The sequence below is a fragment of the Mesoplodon densirostris genome, chromosome 18 (genome assembly GCF_025265405.1).
Source record: "Mesoplodon densirostris isolate mMesDen1 chromosome 18, mMesDen1 primary haplotype, whole genome shotgun sequence".
In the NCBI taxonomy this organism is placed as follows: Eukaryota; Metazoa; Chordata; class Mammalia; order Artiodactyla; family Ziphiidae; genus Mesoplodon; species Mesoplodon densirostris.
In genome coordinates, this window is record NC_082678.1 from 58608800 (window position 1) to 58629813 (window position 21014).

At 35.5% G+C, this 21014-nt stretch overlaps 1 protein-coding gene across 6 annotated transcripts in view; it reads right to left on the reverse strand.

The window, feature by feature from the left end:
• BRIP1 (BRCA1 interacting helicase 1) overlaps positions 1-21014 on the reverse strand; it is a 189131-nt gene that overhangs the window by 43867 nt on the left and 124250 nt on the right. For all 6 annotated transcript variants that reach the window (XR_009530419.1, XM_060082288.1, XM_060082285.1 and 3 more), the window contains 2 exons: positions 11002-11161; positions 9868-9989 (listed from right to left, as the gene is read on the reverse strand). Coding sequence is in view for 5 of the 6 variants with exons in the window: in XM_060082288.1 (XP_059938271.1) it covers positions 9868-9989; positions 11002-11161 (282 nt within the window). In the remaining variant the exon portion in view is untranslated. The remainder of the gene's footprint in view (positions 1-9867; positions 9990-11001; positions 11162-21014) is intronic.

Below are 21014 nucleotides of genomic sequence, written 5' to 3' on the forward strand. Positions count from 1 at the left end.
ATTACTTATCCTGTATTTCTAAAAACCAATATAGGTTTGGGTGGCATGCTGTTGTAATATATTGTTGCATGTAAATGAGAAAAGTCATAGGACTGACAGACAACGTAGGCCATCTACCTTAGAGTTCTGACACTTAGATCAACTCTCTCTGAAGGCGCTTAACCTACACTACTCAACATAAGGACACATTATTTTAGGTGACTTAAAAGTTTCTTCAGCTTATGGAGTGGCTACTTTTTCATCATATATCAATGAAAATATGTACATTGGCAAGACTCATAGAGAACACTATTTAGTTTTGAAACATACCTTTTTCTAAATGACTTCTGCAATTGATCTTAAATTTTCTGAGAAATTATAACTAACATTAGCACTCTTTAATATCCTTCAAAATATTTTTTGACCACTTTGCAGCCTATGAGCTGTATTTGAAGAGAACTGTATAAAATATGTTAGTGGCGTAATCTACAGAGTGAGTACCTGATTGTCCTCTATTAGTCTAAATATTAGTCCTTACATATATCTTACAATCTAGAGCTTCCCTTGTTAAAGTCTCATACAAGAGCCAAATACTATGAATAAAACCCTTCTAGCAATAATAACTAACAAAATGAAATATTGTCTTACATAAGAAAGCAATGTGAGACTGTATATGGAACCCTAGGCTCGTGAAGGAATGCGCCAATATTTAGAGGTTTTGTTAAGGGGAATGAGTACTGCTGCATTCAGCAAGTGACAGAGATCTGCACCTGCTCCTATACAACCCTGGAAGATAAGGAGGTCTCTCATGGAAGAGGCTTGTGGATACGAGAAGATGTAAGACTAAGCACTGAGGCCCTGGGAGGACTCCACAAAAGTTTAGTGGCAATGGCAGGCATAGAAAGTAGAAGCTAATCCCAGTGAGAGGAGGCTCAGACTCAAGAGTTCAGATGATTAAGTACCTTTAAAAATGAACATGAGCAAGAGAAAATGTGCACATAAAAGATTACGTGAGTACTGGAAAACACTGAAAACATACTTAAACATACTTAAAACTCCGTTTATTACCTCCACAGCCCAAAAAATGAATTTTGATACTTTTGCCATCTAGATTTTTATATTATTATATCCAAACATCTTTCAAACATAAGTAAGTGTTTGATTTTTAAAAAACATTTGTTACTTTCTACCTTTGCAATATTATTGTTAGGAATATTTGATTCAGAGCTTCTCAAAAGTGAATGTGTGAGTGTGGGAATAAAGCATGTGGGATCATAGCACGTCAAAGTCTCATACTTTATCTTACAAAGTAATGAAGACTTCTGGTTTCAGGAAGGCAAAAATTTTTTTCTCCTTTCCTTGCCTCTTAAAACCCGACCCCGAATTAAAAGATAAACAAGAAAGAGAAATAGTCTCTATCTTCAATTAAACTAAGACATCTGTAACCTTAAACCCAAATATATGACTGTGAAAAGCAGACTAAATGACTAAGCAGAGAGGTGAAAGTTCAAACCGAAGTACCCACAGAGCTACTGATGGGAAATAAGCCAGTTAGGCCAGCAGGAGTCCAGAAAGGCTGAGGAAACCGATGCATAGGGAAACTGCTGGAGGATATGTACCACAAAGATGAAATAAGAAACAAGAAACAGGAACAAGGTCTGAGATCCAGGAAACTTGGGACCCAACACAGAAGACAAGCAAATCAAATTCCTAGGATGACAGCAAAGGGAAATCTCAGGATATTGGCAGTTAAGTGAGCTTAAAGAGCAACTTAAGTCTTCATTGAAGCAGGAGATCAGAAGGCTCCAAAAGGGATGTCTTCAGGGGGAGAAAAAGAACTGGCCTATTATCTGACAGGTCTCATAGGAAAACTGTATTGAGAGGTTGCAGATTTATTAAAGATTTCTTTAAAGGTATATATATATTAAAAATATTTATTTATTTATTTGGTTGTGCTGGGTCTTAGTTGGGGCAGGTGGGCTCCTTAGTTGTAGCTCACTGGCTCCTTAGTTGTGGCAATGTGAACTCTTAGTTGTGGCATGCATGTGGGATCTAGTTCCCTGACCAGGGATCGAACCCGGGCCCCCTGCATTGGGAGCGCAGAGTCTTAACCACTGTGCCACCGGAGAAGTCCCTAAAGATATTTTTAAAAGAAAAAATAAAAAAGTTAAAGGAAGGAAGGAAATCATTTGACTACAGTGAACAATGTTTTCATAGTCATGAAAATGTGAATATTGACTATGGATTTAATAAAAAATTGTGATTTAACGATATTGGGAGGATGTAAGAAGGGAAAGGCGGAGTAAGGGAGCTAAAATCCTATCTCACGTAGGAAGTAAATAGGTAATGTCTAAAATTGATTATATGGATGTAAATACCAGATGAAATAGATAAAAGAAGTGAAAGTCACTGCTTCTCAGAAGGAGGGGCTGGGAAAGGGGTAGAAGCCAAGAGGTTGTTAATATAAGAAACCATCTAATGTTTTTAGTATAAATCAGGCTCTTAGTAAAAATTTTATTGGATTTTTTTCAACTTGATAAAAAATAACTAAAAAGTAAATGTAGATTGTTCATTTTAATTCATGACATACACTTGTATGTTTCACTATATAAAACAATGGTGTTCAACAGAGAGTGATTTTGCCTACCAGAAGATATTGGCACTATCTGAAGACACTTTTGGTTGTCACAACTGGTGAGGGAGAAACACTTGCTACTGGCATCTACAGGTAAGTCCAGAGATGCAGCTAAACATCCTACAATGCACAGGACATCACTCACAACAAAAAATTATCCTGCCCAAAATGTAACTACTGCCAAGCTAGAGAAACCCTGCTATTAAGTAATTTTAAAGAACAAATCTGGTCATTTTGATGTGATAGGAAATTATACTATGACTTATTATGTAGCTTACTATATTCCTTGGCACACCGGGATTGTCCATCCCAAAGGTAGAAAGCATAAATTGAACTCATTTCCAAGGTATCAAACCTTAATCTCAGTGAAAAACAGTAAAGACTGATGCTGTAAACACTGATGTCTGCTACAGTTTATATTATCTTTGACCTTAAGGCTTTATAATTGGAAAAAAACAAGTGACACACTCACCTGAAGCCCATCTATATATCTGCACCCTGTAGGCTTTAAGAGGATCTAAGTAAATTGATTAAAATCTACTACAACTAAAATTCTGCTCTGAAGAAAAAAAATTAAAATCATGTTCAGAGAGGTTAAGAAACAATTCCACTGTTTCCCTTGAGGTAGTGCTACTGATTATGCTCTGTGCCAACAGAATAAGTTAAGTGTCAATCAACCTTACAAGTCCCCAGGGTGATAAACTCACTTTTAAAACCTTCAACCTACTATGAGAGCAAAAGTAAAATATAAAGGTTAAAAATTTCTTGTTCTCACCAAAAAAAGAGATAAACACAGGAAAATAACTTCAGAATTTTTCAAAAACAAACAAAATTTTATTTGCTTTATTAATTATCCAAAGGTTTAACTTGTAGCTATATTCAGATGTGGCTTTTTCCCTAAGGAAATACAATGATATGAGTATTGGAAAGAAAAGGCTATCAATCAGACTTGATGAAAATTTTGTGATTTTAAATGTTTCCTCCCCCAAACCCAAAAGATTCCTTTAAGAAATATGGGAAATCTTTTTTTTTTTTTTTTTTTTTTGCGGTATGCGGGCCTCTCACTGTTGTGGCCTCTCCCGCCGCGGAGCACAGGCTCCGGACGCGCAGGCTCAGCGGCCATGGCTCACGGGCCCAGCCGCTCCGCGCATGTGGGATCCTCCCGGACTGGGGCGCGAACCCGTGTCCCCTGCATCGGCAGGCAGACGCTCAACCACTGCGCCACCAGGGAAGCCCGGGAAACATTCTTTTTAATTTAAAAATACCTCAGCAATTCATCCATTCATTTTGTAACTTTATATTTGTTTGTTTGTTTTGCAGGAGGGATGGGAACAGAGAGTTTGGTTATCTCATTTTTCTCTGTCCAAGGAAAATTACAAGTTGTCAGTGTAGATGGAATACTTAAACTAGATTTTAATTTTTGAATTTCAAGATCTACTTAGAACCTGCTTTAATAATACTTCTGGCCAAACAATCTTAAAAAAAAAAACTGGAAAAAAACGTTTTTCTGAGGAGGAAAAAAAGGTTTAAATAATGAGGATAAACTTATTCCAGACATTCAGAGGTTACAAGGTTTTTCTTCCATATCTGTGATTTGGCCTAAATGTTTCTAACAATTCCAACAGCAAGTTGCTGGACTCCTAAATGTTACAGTTTAGTATTACAGCCCTTTAAGCTTATATACACAGCCATTTCCCTTGGGTAACCACATATTATTTTTATTATTATCAGGGCTAGATCCAGGTGGGTTTCTATATCAGATGCTACACTATAACCGGAACCCTACTACATTCTGATCTCAGGCTCTATTACTGGATCTGGTTTCCCATAGCTTAGAATAAAGTCTCAAATCCTTAAAATGGCACACAGGACCCTAAATGATTTGGCTCCTTAATAAGTCTCCCAGCCTCTATTCACATGCCATTCTCCCCAGCTCACTCTCTTCCTCAGCTTCTTTCAATTCCTGGGAATAGCTATCGTCTTTCACACCTTAGGGCCTTAGCATATGCTGTTCTATCTGCTGAGAATACTCTTATCCATTCTGCTCACCTACCGAACTCCTAGCCTTCTTTCCTGTGTCAGCTGAAATATCACTTCCTCAGGAAGTCTTTGTTTATCCCTAAAGACTAGGTCAGGATCCTGTTATACATTCTCATAGTTCCTGTGACTTTTTTTCTTAGTCTTCATCACAGCTGCAATTAATTGCTTCTTTATTACTTTAGTTTCAACATTCCTCACAAGAGTGTAAGCTCCATGAGACAAGGGGCTATAATCTGTGAATGTATCACCATGTCACCAGTCTATAAAGTACTTGGTACTCTAGCCAGATATTCAAAAAGTGGTTGTTTCAGTATTCTGAATAGTTTTAATAACTTGAATAGTTTTATAATCTGGCCTTTGATGAGGCCATTCCACTTGATCAAATGTTTGTATGTTTTCCCATTGCAGAGTGCAGGCTCCGGACGCACAGGCTCAGCGGCCATGGATCACGGGCCCAGCGGCTCCGCGGCTTGTGGGATCTTCCCGGACCAGGGCACGAACCCGTGTCCCCTGCATTGGCAGGCAGACTCTCAACCACTGTGCCACCAGGGAAGCCCAAATGTTTGTATGTTTGAATCTCAACGTAGACAAGATTCAAATCTCATTTCTCTGAGATTTGAATTTCCACCTTATTAGGCAAATCACTGAAAGTAAATGGATATCTGGATGGGAGGTGAAAGGTGTTGCTCAACTTCACTTTCCCTAAGCATTGGAACACCCAGACCCTATCCAACCAAAACATCCTGTTACACGTTCAAGTACTTTACTAAATTATAGACATCATTAGAAGTAGCATCTTGTTTATTTCTGCACTTAACTGTATTTAGTACAAATCAGGCTCTTAGTGAAAGTTTGTTACTGAATGAATAATGAATGCTAAAACACTCAAGATCATTAACACAATGATAAAAGTGATTCAAAAGGAAAATATGAATCTACTCAAAATTATTAGGAAAGGTTTTTGTTTCTGAAATCAAGTTTGTCTTGATATACTATAATCCCTTGCATTCCCGCCTTCATTCATCTACTCAGGAATATTCATATTGCTGCCAAAGCAACAAGAATAATGAAGGAACAACATCAGTCTACTTAAAAAGAAATGTCAGATTCAAGAATTCTAATACTGCCATCATCTAATAATATTTTGACACTTGAAAGCACTGGTTTAATGTGCACTCAATTTTATTAATGCTGTTATCCTCTGGGGCAAGCAAGGGATAACAGCCCTTTTCTGAGGTTTATAAAACACCAAGAATGCATGGTAGCTTATAAATTTATGTGTGTTTGTTATAAAGTCAATAACTAACTTAACAAAATTAAAATAGATGCCAGTATCTTTCAATCATTAATGTAATTTTTCAAAATTGATTAAATAATAATATACTTAAATAGTCCAGTATCTGCAGAGCTAAAAGAAGTTTCCCAAATGAAAAAAAGAAATCATAATGATTATCATATGCCAATACTGAGATAACTAGTCAGATCACTATCAGAATTTTAAATAGTTTCCAAATGAAATCTATTTTGGTGACTCAACATACTATATTACTAAAGCAAAATAATCCACAAACATAAAATTTATATCTTAGTTATTTTAATAATTGTAAGAGCTCTTCTGATATAGAATATTACCATCAAATTTTACTAAACCTGTTATAGAAATCTAAGATACCAACTGGAACATTTTTAAAGCATAAAAATTTTTAGGCACATGCCATGGTTTTATGCATTTTTCTTCAGAGGAAAAGGCACAATACCCATGAAGGGAGAATATTTTTATATACTACTAAATTGTGCTAAGGAATACAAATAAAATGGAATCTTAAACTCTAAATATCGTAGCTTACAACGTCTCACAAAGTATGCCCATGCCACCAACTTGAGATGTGGATGCCTGAATTATAAAGTTGAAGGCTGTTATAAGTTTTTATATCATACTAATTGGCCAAAGGATTTGTTTTAGATATCCACTAAAAGGGCAGTGTTGTTATACTGTGACTTAATTGCATTAAAAGAATTTCTTTTAGTTATATTTTTCCACCAACATCTAACCATATAAAGGCCTTGGTTCACTCTCCTGCCCCTCAAATACTTTGCTTTAGTGCACAGAAAGTTTTCTTTTTAGCTATTACACGATTAAGTATGTCCTTATAGAATGATCAGAAGCATCTGGGAAAGGTGGAAGTGAAAAAAATCCTCACCAGGAAAGTTAGCTTAATGCCTGTCCTTCAGAGTGGCCCATTATCAACATTTCACAGTGGGTTTCTTTATTTTCAGGTCCCTGAGGTATGTGCAATAAATTATGACTTGAACTAAACAAGTCACACTTGGCTCCAAAATGAAATTTTCCTACCTCTACTTTCTAGTCCCCAAGGTGGGAAGAGGAAATCCTGGTCACAGCCAAAGAAGTCATATTTTTGGCTCTAACATACATTTTCCTGCTTCTCTAAAAGCCTAACTCTGCAGTTGAGACTACAAGAGTCTTAAGTTAGTATTTTAAACTGTATTTTAATTTTTACTTCCATAATCTGTCTCAAATTTAAGGAAAAATTTTAGTATCATAAAATTAAGGTCATTGCCCTCTTTGTCCCACTCAAATCACTTTTCTAACTCGGACACTGACCTTAACTCTTTAAAATATGAATTCAAATAAAACAACAGATAAAACAAGACAGAAATAGATTGTTCTGTTTTCATAAGATAGAATATTTCAGGTTCTCATTTATAAATAATTTCCACTTATTCTGCATGATAGACTGAGCACTAATGTAAAAGAAAACTGTAAAGTCCTAATTTATGGTCCAGTAATTTGAAGTATTCTTTTAGGTTTGGAAGAACCATTTATGGAACTCATTTAGTTCATCAATTCATTTTATAGAAAACCAGAATATGGCAGACACACCCTGAGGTGACTCCCAGAGAGTCATGTCTTGTATAAATAATCCTCTCACCTTGACTGTGAGCAGAACCTGTGACTTGCTTCTAGACAACAGAATATGGCAAGGGTGATGGGGTAGTCACTCCCTTGATTAGATCATGTTATAAGGCAAAGGTGTGAGGAAGTTACTCCTGTTATTATGTTGTTGTATGGCTCCATCTTAGGAGACTGGAGCTAGACAGTATCTTGTTGGCCTTGAATAAATAACCTGCCATGCTGTGAGAGGGCCTGTGAGAAGGCCACATAACAAGGAACTCTGAGTAGCCTGCAGGAGATATAACAGGTTTAGTAGATCAGTCCTACAACTATAAGGAACTGAACTCTGCCAACATCCTAAATGAACTCGGAAGAAGACCCCAAGAGCCAGATGAGAAAGCAGTTCAGCCAACAACACTGACTGCAGTTTTGTGGAAACGTGAGCAAAGGACCCAGCTAAGCCACATCCAGGCTCCTGACCCATGGAAACTGTGACATAAGAAATGTGTGCTGTTTTAAGCCCCTATGTTTGTGGTAATTTGTAACACAACAATAGAACACTAATATAAAGAGTGACAGCCAGTATAATTAATATACTCTCTCCATTATTATGTTCTACTATGTATTAGGGTATAAAATGCTATTGGAATTGAGTATTCCCTTCATAACTCCTTTAATGATTTATGATTGTAACACATACCGTACTGCCTTATTATAAGTCATATTAATGTTTACTACTGTCCTAGTTATTATCATCAAATAATGATTGCTATCATTATGATGCCTTAATTAAAGAGTCCAGGAATGGAGGGTTGTTGTTTTTTTAATAACAATGTCAAGTAAAACAAACAACAAAACCAAATACTATTTTGATAACTTATATTAAATATATTGAACTTTTAGTTTTATTTTAATTAATTTTACTTTAATATTTAGTATATATTTAATACTTATATTTAAATATATAAGTATACATATTTAAGACTTTAAATATATTAAATAATAAACATATTTAATCATTAATTAAATCAACTTACTGAACACTCACTATATTCCAAGGCAATATTTAATTGTAGAGACAAAGATATTTAAGAAATTGTCCTAATCCTTGAGGTAATCTAACAGATTATAAAACATATTTATAAACACTAAAATATAATATAATGAAGGCAGTGTAAGTATGTGCTTTAGGAAGTAATAAAAAACACTGGTAAAAATAAATATGTAGGTAAATATAAAAGCCAATATTATCATACTTTTGGTTTGTAACTGTTTTTTTCATGTGATTTAAAAGGCAAATGCATAAAACGATAATTGTAAATTATGTTAATGGCACACAATGTATAAAGATGTAATCTATGACAATTAACAATATATAAAGGGAGAGACAGAGATTAACCCCAAGGTAACATTAAGAAAATAACTGAAAAATATACACAAAAGGAAAGAAGGGAATCAACATAGTACATAGCAGAAAACAGCTAAACACAAAAAAGGCAATAATGAATGAACTGAGGAACAAAAAGCACATAAGACATGCAGAAAACAAATAGTTAAATGGTAAAACAAGCCCTTCCTTATCAGTAATTACTTTAAACGTAAATGGATTAAACTCTCCAACAGAAAGGCAGATATTGGCAGAATGAATTAAAAAACATGATCCAGGGGCTTCCCTGGTGGCGCAGTGGTTGAGGGTCCGCCTGCTGATGCAGGGGACACGGGTCCATGCCCCGGTCCGGGAAGATCCCACACGCCGCGGGGCGGCTGGGCCCGTGAGCCATGGCCACTGAGCCTGCGCATCCGGAGTCTGTGCTCCGCAACGGGAGAGACCACAACAGTGAGAGGCCCGCGTACCGCAAAAAAAAAAAAAAAAAAAAAAACATGATCCAGGACTTCCCTGGTGGCGCAGTAGTTATGAATCCGCCTGCCAATGCAGGGGACATGGGTTCAAGCCCTGGTCCGGGAAGATCCCACATGCCGCGGAGCAACTAAGCCCATGTGTCACAACTACTGAGCCTGTACTCTAGAGCCTGTGCGCTTAGAGCCTGTGCTCTGCAACAAGAGAAGCCACCGCAATGAGAAGCCCGTGCGGCACAATGAAGAGTAGCCCCCGCTCGCCACAACTAGAGAAAAGCCTGTGTGCAGCAACCAAGACCCAATGCAGCGAAAAATAAATAAATTAATTAAAAAATAAAATAAAATAAAATGCCTGAGAATACAAGAAAAATGTCTAATTAACCTTACACAAAATCAACAACTTCTGTGATAAATAAAACTTCTTAAGGCTTTGCTGGCCTACCTGTAGATCTTTCACATTTGGAAAAGGAATTCCTATTGTTATGACAGCACGGGCGTTGTCATCTGAGAAATCCAGACCCTCACTCACTTTACCACGACAAACTGCCACCAGGAGGGCGCCATCTTAAGCAACAGAAAATCAACATTTTTATAAGCACACTCAAAATTCCCAGAAATTCTTATTCTTGTCGTTTTGAAAAGATCTGATTATTAAGTAATTATAATACCAAATTTTAAAGAATCAAAACTAAAAACTATTATAAAGTTTTTAAAATTCAATGTCTTCAAATAAATAAAAGAAACAAAATTACATTTAGGTGCAACATGGTAGAACCAATTTATAAACTGTGTATCTCCCAGTTAAACTATACAGAAAAACCACGTCAGAGTAGTAACTTGCGTGTGAACTGAGCAACTGTGAACCAACTGTTTTAACTTTAAAATACTGAAATTGAAATCACTACCTTTACCACCAGAATGTAAAGCTATCAGAATGATTTAAATAACTCTAATGTATACTATATATCATATTGAATCAATATTATATTGAAAAGTATTTAAAACACACATACACAGAATACTATATATAATCTTACCATACAAGGATATTGACAAGTATATTACAATATCTTTAAGATGTTGCACTGTTCATAAATTACTATTAGCCCTTCTTGTCAAACTTTTTATGGGCATTCTCTAACTTTGAAATTTAGCCTTCAGTTAAGTTTTGAAAACTCAAGTTTACCTTATGTAATAAAATATAAGCACAAAGTATATTTTTTACATAAAAATGTAGGGCTCATTTGACTAGTAAGGAAGATATTAATGTATACTCTACCTACCTTCTTTAACAAAAACACTTTAGTTAGCATAAGGAAGTCTATGGGAAAATACCTGAATGCATACCATTTCATAAAACTGAACTGGCATCTTCAAGTGAAAATATTCATAGGAGAACAACTCCAAATAAAAGAATTTCTTTAACCTATTTTCTTTTCACTCAGGATTATAAAATATAATTTTTCTCAAGTGCAATTCATTTAAAAAAGATAACACAAATAAAATTCTAACAGCATCAACTTTTCACTTTATGGGAAAAATTTTTTTCACTGACCATCAGATAATTTCCAATTACCTTTTTCTCCTTTGTACTTGATTGCATCGTAGTACATCTGCAGTAATTCATCAAAATCAGTTTTTTCTCCTCTCTGTGGTTCTACAATGACTGTCTTCACCAACTCCAGATTATGCCATACACCAGTGGAGAGCCAACGTTCTTTTAACTTTTCTAGTAACTGGAAAGGGGAAAGAAAAAAAATGTTTTTTTGTGTGTGTGTCCAACTGAACTTACATTTATTTGTTGAAAGACAACGTGACTACAATGGCAAGAGTATTAACCTTACTGTGTTTGACTCCATAAAATGAGGAAAACAATTATATGTCATAGAGTTGTTATTGGGTAAATTCATTAACCAGTATAGGAAGCTTTGAATGATGTCTGGCACACAGTAAGAGCTCCATAGATGTTAGCTGTTGTGGCTGCTGTTACCATTACTATTACTATTAACATTACTGCTGCTACTGCTACTACTTCTATCATTGCTCTCTTAGGGATTTCAAAAGCAGGAAAAAATTACTTCTGTCAAAATTCATAGATTTTAAGTTATCTCTAAATCTAAGGTGAAGTTCTTAATATCTTTAACTAAAGATACTTTAAATGAAGATTCTTTAAGATCATTTTACCTAGTCCATAGGCAGCTATGCTGTTTGAAAATTTGATCATCATTAATAAACTGAATTGAGTAAATATATAAACAGAGACTCAGGTAGCCATCAAATAGAAAATATAAAGGCACAAATGGAACATTTACAAAAATAAACGTGCTAGATTACAAAAGGACTTTCAACAAATTTCTAAGAATCCTTATCAGATTAACCACATATTCTAACAACAATGCAATTTTAGATTAAAAGTCAACAATATAAAGTTAGTGGGAAAAAACATACAAGCCCGACACTAAAGACTGCATGCTGAAAGAGCATATGTGTTATATGTCAATTACATCTCAATAAAGCTGGAAGAAAAAGAAAATAAATAACAACAGATAAGAACATATGGTTTACAATTTATTTTATTTTTTTGGCTGCACCACACAGCATGCAGGATCTTAGTTCCTCAACAAGGGATCGAACCCGTGCCCCCTGCAGTGGAAGCACAAAGTCCTAACCACTGGACCGCCGGGGAATTCCCAAGAACATATGGTTTAGAGAGGAAAACACAATAGAATTCATGACATCTTTAGATATGAATGATAAAAAAAGCACCCATAATTCAAAACATGTGGGATGCAGTAATGGCAATACTTAGAAATATGCTTATAACTTGAAATGTATTTATTAAAAAAATTTTAAACTAATGGAATTAAGCATTTTTTTAAGAAGCTAGAAAATTAAACAGAAAATGCAAAGAAAGCAGAAGTTAATAAACATAAGAGCTGAAATAAATTAAAAAAGACAAAAGCCAGTAGTAGAGATTATTATGATTTAAACTAAACTGCTTTACCTACTTGTTTTATACAGAGTTCTATGCAATATGGACCAATTATTACAATACAGGCAAGCACCAAGAAATTACTCCAAATTCTCTAGAGAATAAAAATTAATATTTATAAGATGGTTTTACCTTATCTGTTTTCAGAAATAATCTTAATAAGATTATAAAACAAAATTTAAAAAAAATCACTGCTATGGTCTAAATGTTGGTGGTCCTCCAAAATCTTTTTTTTTTTTTGTGGTACGTGGGCCTCTCACTGTTGTGGCCTCTCCCGTTGCGGAGCACAGGCTCCGGACGCACAGGCTCAGCGGCCATGGCTCACGGGCCCAGCTGCTCCGCAGCATGTGGGATCTTCCCGGACAGGGGCACGAACCTGCGTCCCCTGCATCGGCAGGTGGACTCTCAACCACTGCGCCACCAGGGAAGCCCCAAAATCATTTTTTGAAATCCTAATCCCCAAAGATGAAAGTATTAGGAAGTGGGGTCTTTAAAGGTGATCAGGTCATGAGGGCGGAACTTTTACAAATGGGATTAGTACTCTTATAAAAAAAGATCCCACAGAGCTCCCTTGCCCCTTCCACCACAGGAGGACACAGCAAGAAGCCACTGGCTTCTGACAGGAAGAGCGCTCTCACCCAACCATGCTGGCACCCTGATCTTGGACTTCCAGCCTCCAGAGCTGTGAGAGATAAGTTTCCGTTGTTTACATGCTACCAAGTCTGTGGTATTTTCTTATAGAAGCCAGAACACACTAATCACTAAGAAAATCACTAATTGGTAAAATAGTTCACTGCATAATACATTGATCATGGTGTCCTGATCAATAAAAATAAAAATTCCCCATAACACCATGTTAACAGGTAAAAAAAATAGGGATATTATTAATTTAAAAATCTTCGAGTGCCTCAACGTTGGCTATTAGAATTTGCTTTTTGAATATGCACTTTCTGAATCAAAGTTTCTCACCATGCAAATTCTTAGTCTGTTCTGGTTGCTGTAATTCAGTTAGAAGAGTGTAAAAGTATCCCAAGGATGTAAAACCAGATGAAGTGTGTCATGAATTTGCATAATTGTTCATTCTTAGTAGAATGAAATTCAATGGTGGTATACCTTTTTCTGAAAACATAGATAATATTTCAACTCTTTTTCCTTGAGTCTGAGATAATAGCAATTTCAATGTTTTGAACATTCAAGATCTGGAGAAATACCTAACATTTTACTTAAGGAAGACCATTAAGTTGATGATTCCAAAATATATTCCATTTTAATAGACTAACATCTATTTAAGAAGGGAAATCTGAGAAATAAGAAAGAAACTGGTTCAATGCACGAAATTCCCCTCAAAGAAATCCAGTAGGGATTTTTTTCCCCATTATACAGAACAGAATTCAGAATATCAAAGAGTTATACATGATTTAGAAAACATCTAACCTTGTGTTTACAAAAGCTTAGAAAATTTTAAAGCAGGTATGATATATGCAATATTTCAAAATTTGTTACAAATAAAGACATTTTATCCACTGATTTTGGATTCTAAGAACTTCAGAAATTTATGGACAATGAAAATGGTCACAGGTTTGTAAATAAATTGTGCGTATCACAACTAAAAAGTATGATATGCACTATCAATCACTTCAGAAAACTTCTATAGCAAATACAGATTAAACTGTCACAATTACTGGGTCTTAAAAAAAATTTACCTGCAAAATAAAGCTGTTAAGCTTGTTGACATATCTGAAGGAACTTTTAGCTTTAAAGTTCTTTGATTCTATTAAATTAAAAAACTGAATTGTCAGGATATAATACTGACATATAAGATTACAATTTGGAAAACAGAAGACAACGAAAAGGAGAAAGGTGGGCCACTCAAAAACAAACTACTTTTTTCTAGGTTTGCATTAGATCTGAAAAACTTTATTGTTAATGCAAATTTTATAACTTGGGCAAAATTTTTTCCCAATATAAATCATCCAAATTTGCTTTAATTAAAAAACAAAAGACTATTTAAACTATCTAAACATAGCTAAGAAGTTATTAAAGTAATTTGTTTCAAGAAAAAATTAATGCAATCTGACACCTATTACCCTTTCCAAAGGTATATTTAGAGCCAGGTCCAGAGGTATATTTTAGGCAACTCTAGCAAAGCTGAGGCAGCAAGAGACAAAATATCGATCATGACTAGGAGAACTCTTATTCAGAAATCTGCTCTTTAGTTGTATCTATTTTTAATGTGTTGGTGAGAATATGGAGAAATTAGAACTCTCATACACTGTTGTAGGAATATAAGATGGTGAGGGTGCTTGGGAAAGAAGTCTGGCAGTTCTTCAAAAGGTTAAACATAGAGCTACCATATGACCCAGCAATTACACTCATAATCAAATATCCAAGAGAAATGAAAACATATGTCCACACAAAAACTTATATATGAGTGTTCACAGCAGCCTTATTCATAACATTCAAAAAGTAGAAAAATCCAAATATCTTTCCATTGATTAACAGGTAAGTAAAACACGGTATATTCATACAATGTAATATTATTTGGCCATAAACATGAATGAAGTACTGATGCATGCAATAACATGGATGAATCCTGAAAACAACATACTAAGTAAAAGACGTCAGACACAAAAGACCACATATTGTGTAATTCCATTTATATGAAAGTTCCAGAATAGGCAAATGCATAGGGACAAAAGTAAATTAGAGGTTGCCCAAGGCTGGGGAAAGGAGAAAATTTGGTGGAAGACAGGGGATTAAATGAGTATGGGGCTTCTTTTAAGGGTGATGAAAATGTTCTAAAATTAGTGAACTTTATAAATCTAATAAAAACATTGAATTATACACTTTATATGAGTGAACTGTATGGTATGCAAATTATATCACAGTAAAGATATTTTATTAAAACAACGATAAATAGGATACAGAACTTCCAAACCACTAAAAAGGGAGGGGGGCAAAAAACCCAGGTCAATAGAAGAAGATAAACAAGAGGGGAAAAGAGGTAAAAGAACACACAAAATAAGATGGTAGAAAATAAGTCCAAATATGCCAAAGAATCAAAGCAAACATAGAGTTATTTATTAAAAATAAGACAATCAGTTTATTTGGAAGAAGGGAGGGATGGAGGAAAGGAGAGTGGGAGAGAAAAAAAGAAAACCAGCCAAATGTTGTTTATCAATAGAGACACTTAAAATTAAACAACAAAGAAACCTTGAAAATAAAGATATGGAAAACAATATGCGAGGCGTATATTTATCAAAAGAAATCAGGTGTATCACAGTCATAAAAAAATAGACTTCAAAGTAAAAAGCTTTAAAAGAAACATAGATATATATTCCATACACATAAAAAGTGCATCCACCAACAAGATAAAGCACTCATGAATCTCTATGTACTTAAGACATAGTTTGAAAATATGGAAAGAAAAAACTGGCAAGAAATACAACGATAAACGTACCAACTCCCTAAATCCTAGAGGACTTCAACATACCTAAGATATCTACAAATGAATTAGATGAAATTAATATGAATATAGAAGATTTAAATTTATAAGAATCATCAACCTTACTCTAATATATATAGGAAACTTGGCACTGAATGGAAAATAATAATTCTTTTACATGTGGAACAATATACATAAATTCACAAAGGACAAATCAATAAATTAAAAAAATGTGGAATCACATACAGATTTACTGGAAATAGATATTAACAGAAGGGTCATTCATACCAAAACAAAATAAATTTATCTACATAGAAATCTGAAAAAACTCCCATAAAATTCTAGGTTGAAGAGGAAAACAAAATGGAAAAAAAAAATAACTTAGAAACACTGTAGGGCCTCCCTGGTGGCGCAAGTGGTTGAGAGTCCGCCTGCCGATGCAGGGGATACGGGTTCGTGCCCCGGTCTGGGAGGATCCCATATGCCGCGGAGCGGCTGGGCCCGTGAGCCATGGCCGCTGAGCCTGCGCGTCCGGAGCCTGCGCGTCCGGAGCCTGTGCTCCGCAACGGGGGAGGCCACAACAGTGAGAGGCCCGCATACCGCAAAAAAAAAAAAAAAAAAAAAAGAAACACTGTAACTATTCTAGGTCCTTTGCTTTTCCATATGAAATTTAGAATCAGCTTGTTATTTTCTACAAAATGTCAATAGCAGCATTATTTAAACAGCAGAACATAAAAACAAATAAGAAGACTAGAAAGGTCTTAAAAATATTTATTAAAGGCAATGTGTAAATTGTGCTATAGGAATACAATGGATTATAATAAGTAATGAAAATAAATGAACTTCTGTCATGGATTAAAAAAAGCAAAATGGTAAAAATTATATACAATATCATGCGATTTTTTAAAACCCCCCAAAAAAGCAAAACTAAGTAACATATTGTTTAGAAATACATATGTATTGTGGAATACATGTGTATGTGGTAAAGCCACTTTAAAAAAATAATGAGAATTATAAACTTTAGGAAAGCATTCCCCAACCTTTTTGGCACCAGGGATCAGTTTCGTGGAAGACAATTTTTCCACAGACCTGGGGGGGGGATTTGGGGGGGGCGGGGGGGATGGTTTCAGGATGATTCAAGCACATTACATTTATTGTGCACTTTATTTCTATTACTATTAAATTGTAATATATAATGAAATAATTATACAACTAACTATAATGCAGAATCAGTGGGAGCCCTGAGCTTGTTTTCCTGCAACTAGGTGGTCCCATCTGGGGGTGATGGGGGACAGTGACACCTGAAGTGTGTTGCTTATGTCCATTCTACTCTGTAATCTCATTTTGGTAGATACACCTGGCATATTCTAAAGGCCTGCAGAGAACAAAAGAGAGCTGGGTGGCTTGCAGCAGTTCCAGAGAATCTGTAGTATCACAGACAAAAACCAGAGGGAACAAAAAACTACAAGCTCTTGGGAAAAAAAAAACTGGAATATCCTTCTAATCAGGAATCTACACACTCAAGTCAAGAGAAGGCACATCCACAGAAAAGGTTTGAGAGGCCTCCAGAATCTGCAGCTGAGTTAACTGGTGAAGATCTTTCCCTGTACAAAGCCAGTTCATAAAAAACTGGGAGAGGTAGCTGTTTTTCCAAATGTGTAGATACAAACCCAAAGTTATATGGAACATGAAGAAACAGGGGAAAATGGCCCAATCAAAGGAACAAAATAAATTCCAGGAATCAACCCTAAAGAAATGGAGGTATATGAATTATGTGAAAAAGAATTTAAAATACCCATCATAAAGATGCTCAACAAGCTCAGGGAAATGATACATGAACAAAATGAGAATTTCAAAAAAAGAGACAGAACACAGAGCCAAACAAAAATTTTGGAGCTGAAGAATACAGTAACTGAAATAAAAAACTCACTAGAGGGGTTCAACAGCAGCATGGTCAATCAAAATAAAGAATCAGTGAATTCAAACACAGGTCATTTAAATGATCCAGTCAGACAAGTATAAAGAAAAGAGAATGAAAGAGAATGAAGAAAGCCTGGAGGATTTATAGGACACCCTCAAGCAGACAAATATACACAAATGGCAGTCTCAGAAGGTGAAAAAAGTGAGAGAAAGGTACAAAGTTTATTTAATGAAATAGTAGCCAAAAACTTCCTAAAAAGGGTGGAGGGAGGGAATGGATATCCAGGTCCAAGAAGCCAACAGACAGTGAAAAAGGTGAATCCAAAGAAGGTTACACTGAGACACATTATAAACAAACTGTCAAAAATCAAAGATGGAGAGAATTCTGAAAGCAGCATGAGCAAAGCAAAAAAGGAGTGGGTTGATATATTCAAAGTGCTGAAAGAGAGAAAAAAAAAAGTCTACCTACCAAGAACACTATGCCCAGTAAAACTGCCCTTCAAAAATGAAGGAAAGGGCTTCCCTGGTGGCGCAGTGGTTGAGAGTCCGCCTGCCGATGCAGGGGACATGGGTTCGTGCCCCGGTCTGGGAAGATCCCACATGCCGCAGAGTGGCTGGGCCCGTGAGCCATGGCCGCTGAGCCTGTGCACCTGGAGCCTGTGCTCCACAACGGGAGAGGCCACAACAGTGAGAGGCCCATGTACGGCAAAAAAAAAAAAAAAAAAAAAAAAGAAGGAAAGATGGGAGGAGGAGGAATACAGAAGGGAAGGGAAAGGGACAGGTGGAGGAGGAGGAGGAGAAGGAGAAACACTTCCACAGAATAACAAAAGCTGAGGGAGTTCATCACCACTAGAGCTGCCTTACAAGAAATGCTAAGGGGAGTCCCTCAGTTGAAATCAAAAGATGCTAGACAGTAACACAAAGCCATAAAAAGTGGACTTTAAGTCAAAAACTGTTAGAGACAAAGAATAATATTATATATTGAAAAAGTGTCAATTCATGAAGATATAATAATTATAAACACAGAAATGCATAAGAACAGAACCCCAAAATATATAAAACAAAAATTGACAGAATAGAGAGAAATATAGTTCTATAACAATAGTAGGGAACTTTAATATCCCAATGTGAATAAAGGAAAAAACAACCAGACAGAAATTCATGGAGGAAAACAGGACTTGAAAAATACCATAAACTAATTAGACCTAACAGACATATATAGAACACTCCACCTAACAAAGCAGAATACACATTCTTCTCAAGTGTGTGTAGAACATCCTCTAGGATAGACCATAGGTTAGGCCACAATACAAGTCAAATTTTAAAAGGATTGAGTGGTTTTTCTGACTATAATGAAATGAAATAGAAATCAATAACAAATAAAACTGGAAAATTCACACATAAATGAAAATTAAACAACACACTCTTTTTAAATTGAAGTATAGTTGATTTACAATATTATATTGCTTTCAGGTGTACAGTGTAGTGATTCAGTATTTCTGCAGATTATATTCCATTATATTATAAGATAATGGCTATAATTCCCTGTGCTATACAATATAAACAACACACTCTTAAACAATCCCTGGATCAAACCAAATATCACAAGGAAAATTAGAAAATACCTTGATACATAAGAAAACAAAAATACAAACGTACCATAACTTAGAGATACAGTGAAACAGTGCTATGAAAGATATTTTAGCTGTAAATGCAAACATTAAAAAAAAGAAGGATCTCAAATACCTAACTGTACATTTTACAGTATAGCAAATTACACAGAAAACTAGCAGAAAGAAAAAATATAGAGCAGAGTAAATAAAATAGAGAATAGAAAAAATAGACAAATAAAAGTTACAAAACTGACAAATATTTAGCTAGACTGACTGAGGAAAAGAAGGAGAAGATTCAAATTACTTAAACCACAAAAGAAACTGGAGATATTACTAGCAACTTTACAGAAATAGAAAGGATTATAAGACAATACTATGAACACCAAATTGGATATGTTTTGGTATGCCACCAAATTGGATAATAATCTGAATGTAATGGATAAATTTCTATAAACACGTAAGTCTAAAAAAAAAACTGAATCATGAAGAAAATAGAAAATCTGAATAGACTTATAACAAGGAGACTGAATCAGTAATCGAAAACCTTCCAACAAAGAAAAGCCCTAGACCAGATGGCTTCACTGATGAATTCCATCAAATATTAAAGAAGAGTTAATATCAATCCTTCTCACACTTTTTAAAAAAAAATGAAAAGGAGGGAACATTTCCTAACTCATTCTAGAGGCCAGACTTACCCTGATACAAAAGGCAGACAAAGACATTCAGGCAAAGAAAACTACAGACCAGTATTCTTTACGAATATCACTGCAAAAATCTTCAGCATATGGGACTTCCCTGGTGGCATAGTGGTTAAGAATCCACCTGCCCATGCAGGGGACATGGGTATGATCCCTGGTCCAGGAAGATCCCACATGCCACAGAGCAACTAAGCCCGTGTGCCACAACTACTGAGCCCGCACCCTAGAGCCCTCATGCCATAGCTACTGAGCCCGCGCGCACAACAACTACTAAAGCCCACATGCCTAGAGCCTGTGCTCTGCAAGAAGAGAAGCCACTGCAATAAGAAGCCTGCACACTGCAACGAAGAGTAGCCTCCGCTTGCTGCAACTAGAGAAAGCTCGCGGGCAGCAATGAAGACCCAATGCAGCCAAAAAATAAATAAATTTAAAAATTGATTTTAAAAAATCTTCAACATATACTAGCAAACAAAATTCAGCAACATACCAAAAGTATTAAACATCAGGACCAACTGGGATTTACTCCTGGAATTCAGGGGTTGTTCAACATATGAAAATCAATCAATGTAATACACTACATTAATAGAATGAAGAAAAAAACCCCACATGATCATCTCAATTGATGCAAAAAAATAATTTGACAAAATTCAGCACCCTCTCATGATTAAAAACACACACACACACTCAAACTAGGAATGGAAGGGAATTTCCTAAACATATTAAAGGTCGTATATGAAAAGCCCACTTCAAACATCATACTCAGTGGTGAACAACTGAAAGCTTTTCCCCTAAAATAAAAGGTATTCAAATTGGAAAGGAAGAAGTAAAACTACCTCTGTTCACAGATGACACGGGCTTATATCTAGAAAACACTAAAGAATCCACACATACCCACACACACACAAACTAAAACAAACAAAA